Here is a 12,065-nt window from a genome sequence, read left to right as displayed (position 1 = left end):
CCATCCCCGCAGATTGTCCAGGGTGTGGTCCACAGATTGGGTTCCCTGTCAGATGCTCTGTGGGGTTCCTGCACTGTGGAGGTCAGGGCAGTCAGATGTGTGCTTTATTGCAGTTGATTACATCTCCATCCCTGGAACCAGCCTGATGCCTTTGGTTCACCCGGGTGTGTGTGCTTTCTAATCCCTTAGTATAATGGCATGTAGCTCAACATGCCGGGTTAAAAAAGGCAAGTTCACATCCTAACAAAATGTAATTTCAGATCAAGAAAAGGGTGAAGTTCCAATTGTGGAGATAGTGACAATAGCACATTTTGGGCCATATTCACAAAGCATTTACACCACAGTTACAAGTCTGACAATTTTTTAAAGGAAAAACTGGTACAAATACAGAGCTAGCAAGGAACAGCTAAGGTGCTTTTGCAACACCCTCAGTTGGGGTTTCCTGGCTTCAATGCTTAACCATTAACTCAAAGTATACCATTTTGATGGGTGTCATCAGGGATGAAGGACTGCAGCTGTGGACAGTAACTATTATCCACAATTTATTAGCTCAACTGCTGGTAAATCACTTTTCATTCCCTGCATTACTGTACAAAGGAATAGATAGACTGAATAGCAAGAAATGTTAGTAATGTGAAAGGATTTTGATAGGCGTAGACAAATGACAAAGGACGCTGCCTCTATTCCTTTTTTCTGAAACTTGTAAATGCTGTCAGAAACTATTTGAAAGATAGGGCTGTAACTCACTTAAAACTCAGTAGAGAATTCTTAAATGTTTAAAGGGTGAAGAAAATCTTACGACCTACACTTTTAATCAGCAGTCTTTAAAGTGTGACAACATTTTAAAGATTTAAAATCATATATTTTATTATCTTCAGTACCTGAAGCATTTTCACTCATCCCCTACATCAGTTGTGTAGACGAAATGTTCATTTCTCATACATTTTATTAGCTTTGAAATTTTGAAATGTTTTTTGTAGGTTAGTCTGTACTTATTAGTCTCCAATCTTTCTTTATTTCCCATACAGGGAGAGTTCCTTTTCAGCTATAACTCCACTTGCCCTAAAACATGCTTTGCTCCCCCAGGGCCCGGTCAGTGACACATAGTTAAATGGTTTATTTAAAAGAACACTCCTGCACTGTGAGAGTATTAGGGAACACAATTACCTGCAGTCCAACATGGATTAAATAACTGTTTAATAACAATGCACATTTAGAGATCAGGCTACTGGTTAAAAAAACAATCCTGTTTGCTTGCTTGTGGGATAAATTAAATACATTGTCATCTATGGATAACCCTTTGAGACCACATCAGAGCACATTTCAGTTACTTTTATGCTTTTTTGCGCTAACAGTAGTTGAAGCGACGGGTCTGTAACCAGACGCTGAAAAATGGGTCCAGTGGAACAGCCAGAACTTACTGTGGTGATTACTGTGAAATCACCCAGCTGCAAAGTGTAGGAAATGCACTGCAATCATTATTAAAAAGTGCAATTAAAATGGGGCACAATGGTAACGAAGAACACTGTTTTCAAAGTCTGGACGCTTGAATTTATTATATCTGCAAATGAAAATAATTGAATGTACATTATTCAATGAACATTGCTGCTGTATAGTGGCAATATGCACGAGAATGTAGTTTAAAAATAGCTAAGTTTTTTTTGTTTTTTTCTCCTTAGAGAAAACAATGGTGCAAACTTTGCTTCATGACATCGAGGGGTGAAGGGGTGTGTGTGTGTGTGAGAATAAAATGCGTTGGTTGTTTCCTCAAGAACAGGGAGTGGGAATTAGTGGCACCTACTGGTAAATCTGGAGATTGCATTGTCAAAAGCAGTCAGCTGCAGTATGAATCAACTATGCAATGAGCCCAGCTACTGCAATGGTGCATGGTACAGATACAGTAAAGCCCCTGGATGGTGGCAGGTTGGGTTATGTTGTTTATCATAGCTGCTGTAGCTGCTAACATGTTTGCACACTGGACAGCTGCTGTACATGAGGAGCACAAAGAAAGCACGCTGTACCACAATATAAAACACAGTCAAATTGACTTCCTGGCTGTAAGAAAGCTAGATGGTATGTTGAGATAATAACTTCATATGCCACTATATATAGTAGATGTTTCCTCAATCAGTTAACACTGATGAGCCAAAGTCAAACTTATTTTTACTTTCTATTACTCCCCCAGCTTAATAGGACAAAAATATGATGATGTCTATGAAAGTACTATTGATCAGATGATTTTAATAAATAATAGATGCTTCCCAAAATCCAGCTTTTAATTACTTACTTAACCAATCAAGTTTCTGTACCATGTCAAATATTGCCATGTGGTGTTACCTGGGTTACCAGCATATTGGCAAACCCAGGGGACTGAGTTTAAAAAGCATTAGGTTATGGAGCAGAAACACTGCAATTGAGCAATGCATAACACAGAATGTGAAATGTGTCTTTCAACTTATTGCAGAATGTAATCAGCCACTAACTGATTAAGCAGAACTGGATATAGGAAGCTATAGTAATATTCTATTTGGAACAGGTAAAATAAAACGTGTAGATAATACTGTAAAAAATAAAAAAGTGTGCATATTTACTGCAGTATACCAGTAAAAGCATGGCATGTAGTCTCCATGCAACTATAATACACTTTTAAAAAGGCTGCACAGTATGGTTTGTGGATAGGAGCTGGCAGATGTTTTAAAAAAAATGTATTTTCCTATTAATCCATCACTGCTCTTTTTATACTGAATTTTTAATGTGTAATATTAAAAGTTTTTGTAAGTGTAAAGTGGAGTTAATAAAGAAATCATTCAGAATTATTTAATGTGTGTATTCAAAGTGGATTCTAAATGGATGTCAAAAGGACTTGCTTGACATGAATTAGCATTCTAGTTTGACAATCAACATGTTAGCAAACGGACGCGTGTTATTTTGCTTATGAAAAATGATGTATTGTGCATTGTTCCTTATTATCTTGTAAAGCGCTTCCTGATGGTGGTCCACTATGAAAGGTGCTATATAAAATAAAGATTGATTGACTGATAAACGCAAGGGTAAACTACTGTATATGTCTGCAGTGGCAAGAATACGTGCACAACAATACATGGGTAAAGCACACATAAAACAAAGACTACATGAGTAAAATATGTATTTTGCTTAAGTCGAGATTTGCTGAAAAAAAAAAATGCTATCATCGATGTTCCACGTTTGTATTCATTGAGAAGCAAGTATCCGTCCCATGTTATCAGAAATATAGGTCAGCATCTTTTACACAATAACTAGCATCGAAATGTTATACTGCACGTTATATATTAAAAAAAAAAAAAAAAAAGTTCGACACAGATCACACCTAGCGGGTGATTTTGTTGCTTTCTTCCCGACAAGTGACTGATAACATGTTTTATTGGTGTCTGGCGACACCTACTGAAACTTAAAATCACAAACCCAGAAAAAACCTAATAAGTATCTAAGAAAAATAAGTTAATAATTAAATAAAAAAAGGAATTTACAATATTTAACCTGACAATTTGACAAATGAACAAATACATTTAAAATTTTAAAAACAAGTGTGAATCAATGACATAACGTTGTATTATTATTATTATTATTATTATTATTATTATTATTATTATTATTATTATTATTATTATTATTATTAATCAACGAGCTGCTTTGACTAAACTTATGACCGGTTGATTGTTTGCATACAAGGAAGCATTGCAATGAAACATACGTAATACAATTAGCACCTACCTGTGCAGCAATAATAAGAATATACATAAGAACAGAAGTACGAATAAGAATAAGAATATGGACCACATATTGTCATATTATTGAGAAATACAAAGGGAAAGTTTTTAAATTAACATAGAATCTGTCATATTACATCTATGTCTGATTAGGTCCAACGTTTGTTTTTTAAGGTCAAGATGATTAGAACAGCACAACGTGTTGCTTTTAACCAATGCATTTAACACAAACGGGCGTCCTCCATCACAAGTGTGTTTTTTTTTTTTTTTTTTGTTTGTTTTGTTTTTTTTTTTTGTTTTGTTTTTTTAGAATGCAGTTTTTCATAAATTGATATTGATTGTCTATTGTTAGAAGTCGTTACTTAATGACTGTTTTTCAGTAGTTTCTTATTCAAGATTATAATGACTTGAAAACAATTGCATTCCAATACAAGCCTTACTGTAAATCATAAGACACAGTAATGCATCTAGACTTGTATGCATTATAGCATATCTTTATATTTCAAACAATACTTCCATTTAATACAAATCCAGTGCCTGGCGACATAGACCACGCAAGTTGGTGCTTAAAGTGTAAAGCAGCAGTTTTATGGCAGGATAACCCCAATTAAGCTCAAAGGTGCACTGCATGAAAACCTTGTTGGACACGATACACACGTGTGTGCTGCAAAATCATAACTCAGAGGATTTTAATACTGTTGTGAAGACACGTTCTTTCAAAAGGAACAAGAGATTGCAAATGTTAGAATTGGGCACCGCTGGATACAAAGCAGAAGATTGTTGTTCAGGTATTAATGTGTGTGTATGCCTTGAGTTGTACCTTACTATGGTGTCTCATACAGGTTTGATATAGAAAGTAGACTTTAATCATTTGTGTAAATGTAGTACATTGTACTGTAAACTAAAATTTTGAATATCTGCATTTAGAAACGACTTGGATACGTATTTGTTCAACCCCAATATAATCAGAAAGCATTGAGTTTACTGAGTAGAGGTAATGTAAGTTACAGGTATGTAAGCATCTTCACCAAATTCAGGTTTATTTTTACAACGTGCAATAAATACTGTAGCCAGTATGAGAGAATCAAACTGACATCTATTCTACTGCTGTGACCAGTTCTGTTATAATTATTATAGGCGATAAAAACTTTCAAACATCTAAAAGTTAAAAACGGAACTGTAGCACAGTATCGATAAGATTCTGCATGGAGACACTGGCTTTTGTTAGCCACAGCTGTGATAAACCATATATAAAACCTGATAACTAAATAACAAACGATATTGTGACTATAAAGTTTGCTCCAGTGTTCCCTCTAGAACCAAAACGTTAAAGTTGTCTATTTAGAGAACATCTTGCCTTCCTAAGTATGATGGTTGAAATGATGTAAAACACATCGACTCTGTTTAGTGTAATCTAATTTAATAACCCTATCAACAACAGTGTGTTCTGAAGGCTCTCAAAGCATGTAGAACTCGAACATTAGTACTCGAGTTTCCCCGATTTGATAAGCAGCAATACTGCCAATAGATGAAATGCGTGACCTGATTAATGTGTGGAAGTAATATATTATATGCAGTATTCAATAGTGGTGGATTTAGTAACCAAATAGCTTTACTTAAGTGTAACTGCTCTTTGTCGGAATCACTCTCAAACGTAATTATCGACTGTGTTTAGTTTTCCTTGTTTGATTTTGCGCATACTACTGACTTTATTGTATTTTATAACTACTCTTCTCTGTGATAAACTGTTAAAAAAAAAAAAAGATTCTCATAGCATATCAGTTATATAATACGACAGTTCTGAGCTTGAGCCCATATAGTCAACTGCAGCTAAAAACCCAGTATAAAACCTGGAATGGATTTGAAATGCTATGAAGCTGGTCTTACCCCATCCCTTTCATTAGCATATAGTACTGCTAAATAAAACATGTACATGTAGGCCTATACCTGGTTACTTTTAGGCGGCACTTAGAATAAAAAGTTCAAAGTAACTGTGCCAGCTTATAACGTCAAGCTTTGCTCTTTTACTCCGTGTGATGTTCTGTTCGCACGGAGAGGAGTTTCTATAGAAATGAAAAATACTGAGGAAGTCCTCGGCAGCAGCCCCAAACTGAGCGAGCTGCGCGCCTGCGCAGTTCAGCATCTGCCAACCTCCCGTCTCAGGGTGTAGAGTCTGAAACAGTAGAGAAAAAAAAAATAAAGAAACGGATGTGCTTCAAAAAACGACACGGCTACAGCCCTCCAGATCATTTTAATGCAAAAATTGTAAGTATTATTTGGTTATTAACTATTGTATTTTGGTAAAACGCGGCTGGATTTGTGATTTTCCCAGATTTCGAAAGGTCTGTGGTTGCTTTGAATTGCTTGTCTTTACGAACCCGTTTCCCCATGGTTCTGATTGTGACAGTCTCTCCCTTTTTATGTGTGGTTCAGGTCAATTATACATATGCATGCACTGTACAAGGCTTTCCTGGAATTCGATCTTTGACTGACAATGCAGAAGTGGTTCTACAGGCGTTTACTGTATGCAGATTATATATATATATATATATATATATATATATATATATATATATATATATATATATATATATATATATAATATATATATATATAAATTAAACTTAAAAATAAACTGACATTTATTTTTACAGGGAAATTGTGTGATTGCCGTTCACGCGATGTGTGATATCTGTTAAGTTTTTTTATTATTATTTTTTATTTTTTGTATGTAATGTAAATCCATAAACGATGCTATGATTTATTATTAAGGTGAAGTAACCATAACGCGTATCGTAAAATGTTGTGCTTATTATACAACAAATAAAATAAAATGACGTGGGGTTCGTCAGGTATGTACAATTTTTTATTTAAATGTTAATTCTTTTAAACACATTTTGGCTGATTGCATTTGTCATTTGCGCACGAACCTATAGCTTTTCACATGATTAAGAATATATGAATATTGCTAAGTTGAAAAATGTCAGTAATACTACTGTTAATAATATCATTAGTAATAATACAAATATAATCATGGTATAATACCCTCGGTATCTGTGGATAATATCGCTCACCTTTTCCCTGGAATACAAAAATAGAGTCTATGTAATCAAGTGCAAACAAATATCAAATGTAAATAATTATTGAAGTGAGAGTTAGGTGTATTTTAATTACATATTTGTAGAGTATGGACAAAATAATCGCTAATATGACATAAATAAAATGTATTGAGAAAATTGATATTTTAAAAATAAATTGGAGAACTGTAGTATTTTTTAGCAGTACTGTAGAATACCACGGTATTTTACTGAGGCTGGCGTGCCTTTCCTGCATAACGATCTTCTTGTCTGTAGCTCGCTGTGAGTGTAGTAAGGCGCGTTCGCGAAACGGCGCGCGACCCCCGGGTTGAATGAATTGTTTGTGCGCGTGGCGGCGCGCGCTCCAGGTAGGAGGGTGCGTGGCTGGCGGTGTCGCGTGGCGACACAGCGCTGGTAAGAATCCGCTCGTGCCAATCTCCGGGGCACGAGTTTTAAAGGGAAGCGGAATAACGGGATGCACGAGTGTACAGTACATTGCAGATAAACTATGGGGAAACACATTTCCAAATTAGTGCATTTCCTCTTTTTTGTCTCGTTCTGGCATTTGGAAATTTCAAGTACACTGAGGATGGCACAAGCTGTTTAAAATGGACGTTTCCAGTGTTTAAAATATATGATTATTATCTGAAGAAAAGTGCAAATTTCATTTAATTTGTTTATCAGTATTTTTTTAGATATGGACAGATGCAAAGTGCAGTACTGTAGGCTATGTATTCATGAATGTGTATATCAAAGAAAGAAAGAGCATGACACGTAACCAGTAGGTTGGAATATGGGATGCCAATGGATAGAAATCAGTTACTGGTATTAAATATTTATTATTATAGATTGAAAGTAAGCATCCTGTGCTGTGCCAGAACTGAGCAATATACAAAACCTGTAAGCATCAAAAATGTATTTTTAACAACATGTACATGCAATGTTCTTATCAGTGTTCTAGATCTCCAAATCTAAAATCAGTGACACAGGCCAAGAGGTACAGCACTGATCAGAACTCTGTGCCCTCCTGTTGCCCAGTCAGGGTGCAGGTTGAATTCTGGGATTGCCCACAATCTAGCGGATGCTTTGCTCTGTTGGCATCTCTGGTTTGGTTCAAGCAGTGAATTAGGACGGCAGTTTTGTCTGTGTGCATTGGAGGGTAGCAGTTAACATAAATAGGAATTGGCCTGACATTAGAGTTTGTTATGTTTTTTTGTTGTTGTTGTTGTTGTTTTGTTTTCAAATAAGCCACTCTCTACTCAAGCCAGTTTGAGTTGCTTTTAACGTATGTTTTTTTTTTTTTTTTTTTTTTTCCATTTCATTGCACAGCGCTATGCTAACAGGAGGTTCCTTTGAATATACTGTAGTATTTCAGGGATAAAAATAAGACTCATATTGCATAGCAGTTTCAATCATTCCAGGTTTTAAAATGTGCTTGATTAGCCACTGTATATAGGTAACAAGCTCAGGTGTGTCTTATTAAACTCATACTGAAACCAGGAATGGATCCAATTGCTAGGCTTTGTTTGCTTCACAGTGTATATCCTTTTATGTAATGTACAGCTTGTAAGTACATATATACTAACACATAAATAGCATTAGTTTGTTCAAGAGACATTTGTGATTGTAGAAATTCAATATTAGGACAGTCTTCATCTCCATGCCTGGAAACAACATGCATTTCAAAACCTTTGAGTCCCAACATAAAGTGTAATACGTTGACATGCAGAAGTACCAGCACCTCACCCTGAAACTCTCAATAACTTGTGATAAAGAGTGCCCATTACTATGTTACATCGCAATAGGGCAAACGGTTTTCAAGTCCAAATATGAGGATTCATGTGAACAAATGGGCATCTTTTGTTGGTACAGTAGGCTAACATGGTTGAAATTGTTAATCCCTGTGTAACACTAGACATATTATTATTATTGTTGTTTTTGTTGTTGTTGTGGATCACTAGGGAAAAACAACTTTTAAAATAGAACTTGAGAAAAAAAAGGTTTGTTTGTGTGTGTGTGTGTTTTATAACAGTTAATTTAATAAAATAGTTAAGATGACTAGTTAAGTATCTTTTTTGAGTACAGTGTTATGTAATCGCTATCAGATGTGATTTAATCGTGAAAACAATATCCTCCATTTTAAGAGCACCATCACAGTACCCATCAAGCTCAGTGCCGGTCTCTTCCTCTTTTCTTGTTCATTTCCTCTTTTTCATTGCAGCTTCCTTTCAGTGCTTTAACCTGCAGTGTTTTACTGTTGTGACTAAGCATCTTACGCATGGGTTAAGTTTATTTTTGGAAATAACTGGTTTACTGAATTCACTCTTTTGATCGTATTTATGTTTTTTTTGTTTGTTTTTTTTAAAACAGCAATTATCAGGTACATGTCTGAATGCAAAACTTACCGGGCACGCCCCTCTACTGCTGATATTAGCTATCCCCAAAGCCTCTTTTATGTTGCTTGGTATTCTAAATGTAACAGGTTCAAAAATAGGGGGGTTGTTGAGGTACTGCCTTCACTCCCTTTGCAGTAGTCTGCAGGTTGAATCCCAGCAGATTATTTATTTTTGACCCTGCAAAAGCAAGTTCCATTCACTTTGGAATCATCCCCTATGGCTTTTAGGGTTATGCAAGGTTCATTCCTCCTAATAATTCCATTCTTTCTAGTACTTACATACGCTAATAGAGTGTTTTAAGCACTGTTTTAAACTGCGTTTCCTTTTGTTTGACATTTGGGAATCATGTGATAGACCTGCTTCTAGGAACTCGCAGTACTTTATATCTGGATATTCAGCGTCAGCTTCCTGAGCAGTTTTTTTTTTTTTTTACACAAACTCAACTGCACTACTCCAGCATACCTAATACTGTAGCAAGATAATCTAATCCCTTTGTTTGCATTGATTTATGTTACACGGAAATGTTCATACATTCTTATGCAGTGGTTTAAAAGCTAATAAAGCAGCATTAGGTCTAACCTAGTTAAATAAACTGAACTTTTCAATGAAAAATCTCATTCACTTCAATTCTAGAGGTTTTACTCAGAAAGCATAAGAGTATTATTATTACTAGGCTTAAGGGTGTGCCAGCCCTACCATATCACATACCATAATTGTGCCTTTGTGGGCAGGTATCCCAGAGTGCTTAACAAACCAAGTGTTCTTCACAAGTCATGGGCGAAAGCTAAATCAAAAAGCTCTAAGGACTGGGGTGATGCTGTAGGATGGTTTAGTATAAGTGAGTATTCTTGCAGCAATGGTTTGTATCAACTGCAGCCCACTGAAGGGTGCATCTGGGAGACGGGAACACAGAGAATTGCAATAATTACCCTGTGAGGTAACAAAAGCCTAATGTGATGTTCCTCAATTAGGTTGCAGGAGGAAATCTTTGCATGCCATCAAAAGACAACAAAACTGAAACCTGTCAATCCTAACTGGCCTCCTTCAAGTACACGTCAGACTTCTTGCAATGGAGCCCCCTGAACCTTGGCTTTTTCTTTCAAGTGGCTCCTATGTTGTTGTAACTAAATTTGAGTGTTTCAGAAAACAGGTTGAACCAAATAATGTAGGTTTGTTCTTAAGGCTGGTTGACTATGTTCAAATCTGTTTCGGTTAAAGACATGTTTATGTTTATCATGTTTATTTGAAACTGGGGTTTTATAGAAAGTTGAATTTGTTTCAATTAAGTAATTATACCCAAGACATAGGGAGTTACATTGGGTCTAATACCAGACACAGAAATAATTAACAGAGGTTCCTTCTCTGGAGGAATTCTTGGTAATGCAAAACTTTTGGCCATAGCTGTATTGTTTGTGGCCAGTAAAATTACAAGCTATCGGTCCATGGACAAACTCCTTTCAACACTGACCAAAGCTTGATTTGTATGTCATTTGTTTTACGCCTCTTTTTTGTCAATACCTCCTTATGCCAATCTGAAATAAAACAGTGTTGTTAGGTTTGAATGTATAAGTACACAGAGGAAACTGTAATATTCAAATTGAAAATACTTGGAAATGGGGTTTATGGAAACAGGGCTGGCTTATATATACACACATATACAAATATACAGTCTTATCATTCGCTTTGTTGGGAAGCAGAGGCTATACATGCAAAGCAAGCAGAAATGTAAATGAACATCCCCTGTGTAATACAGACCACTGCAGAGTCTGTTCACTGCTTTTCTGTTAGCCTGTTACTTGTTGGAACAGCTTCGATAAGCCTGTACTTTCGATATTTGTCTCATTTATGCAACATGTATGCATCAGTTCATGCAGCAATGGTTTAACCAGTCAAACACTATTACAGCAGGTCCACGTATGATCACAGCGTTTTTTAGATGGGGGCCATGCCTAGATTCTTGGGGCAAGGTTAGTTCCCCATCCTCCTGGTGATCGGTTATCCATGTATAGATTCAAGACTTACCTTGTGGATGATCGTTGACCACTGTAGAGGGTCAAAGCACAGCAAGTATTGCTGCCCTGTGTGTGCATTACACCTAGGACCAGGTGTTTTGTAGACACATGCACTATTCCACAATTAATGAATGATGGATTAAAATAAAAAATAAACTTCAGACCATCTTTTAAAAAAAATCATCAATTGCAAATTGTGTTGGGGATTAAAGTTAATGGCATCTTACTGCTGTTGCTCGGGCGTGGATCTGCAGATGTTTTGTGGTTAAGGGGTTAGTGCGTTTTTTCAGCTTGCTCTGCAGTAATACTTTTGACATACTGTAAAATTGCAAGTTTTTCTTGCTTTTTCTTGTTCCAGTCTCTCTGTGTGTGTGTGTGTGTGTGTGTGTGTGTGTGTGTGTGTGTATCTGTGTTTCTGTGTGTGCACCGGCAGCCTGGTCTAAACTCCAGCTATTTTCATATGCATTTCTGTTCTGACCGTGTGATGCCTTGGGCAGTGTAGAATCATATGCTCGCTTTTCCTTTCTCTGCCTTCCTCATGGGCAGCTTACATAGTGCACTCTTTTATCTTATTCTGACCATGAAACTTTGGTTCTTATGGAAATAAGAAGTGTACGCCATATAAGTAAAAGTATACTAAATATGAATTGCTGAGTAGTTTATTTATCAACAGACAGCAGTACATTACCAGAACCCCAACCAGATCTCTTTAACCCCTAAATACCTGCCATAATAAATCTAAATGTAAGTTTTGCTGTGAGCCCTAATCATTGCCAGTATACTTTATCACACCAAGGCCAAGGCTTAAAAGCATGCAGCACTTATCTTCTGAAA

General features: G+C 36.2%; 1 protein-coding gene across 3 annotated transcripts in view; it reads left to right on the top strand.

Annotated features, from left to right (window-relative positions):
* Window positions 1-5,876: 5,876 nt before the first annotated feature.
* The window catches only part of rgs19 (regulator of G protein signaling 19), a 32,053-nt gene continuing 25,864 nt past the window's right edge, over window positions 5,877-12,065 (top strand). Inside the window, exon 1 of one of the 3 annotated variants that reach the window (XM_041256568.1) lies at window positions 5,877-6,011. In XM_041256568.1, coding sequence (XP_041112502.1) covers window positions 5,955-6,011 — 57 coding nt within the window. In that variant the 5' untranslated portion in view covers window positions 5,877-5,954. The remainder of the gene's footprint in view (window positions 6,012-12,065) is intronic. The other 2 variants (XM_041256566.1, XM_041256567.1) reach the window with 2 other exon arrangements.

This window comes from Polyodon spathula, chromosome 8 (assembly GCF_017654505.1).
Source record: "Polyodon spathula isolate WHYD16114869_AA chromosome 8, ASM1765450v1, whole genome shotgun sequence".
NCBI classification, from domain to species: Eukaryota; Metazoa; Chordata; class Actinopteri; order Acipenseriformes; family Polyodontidae; genus Polyodon; species Polyodon spathula.
Note: the sequence above shows the minus strand (reverse complement) of the source record. Positions and strands in the feature narration are given on the sequence as shown.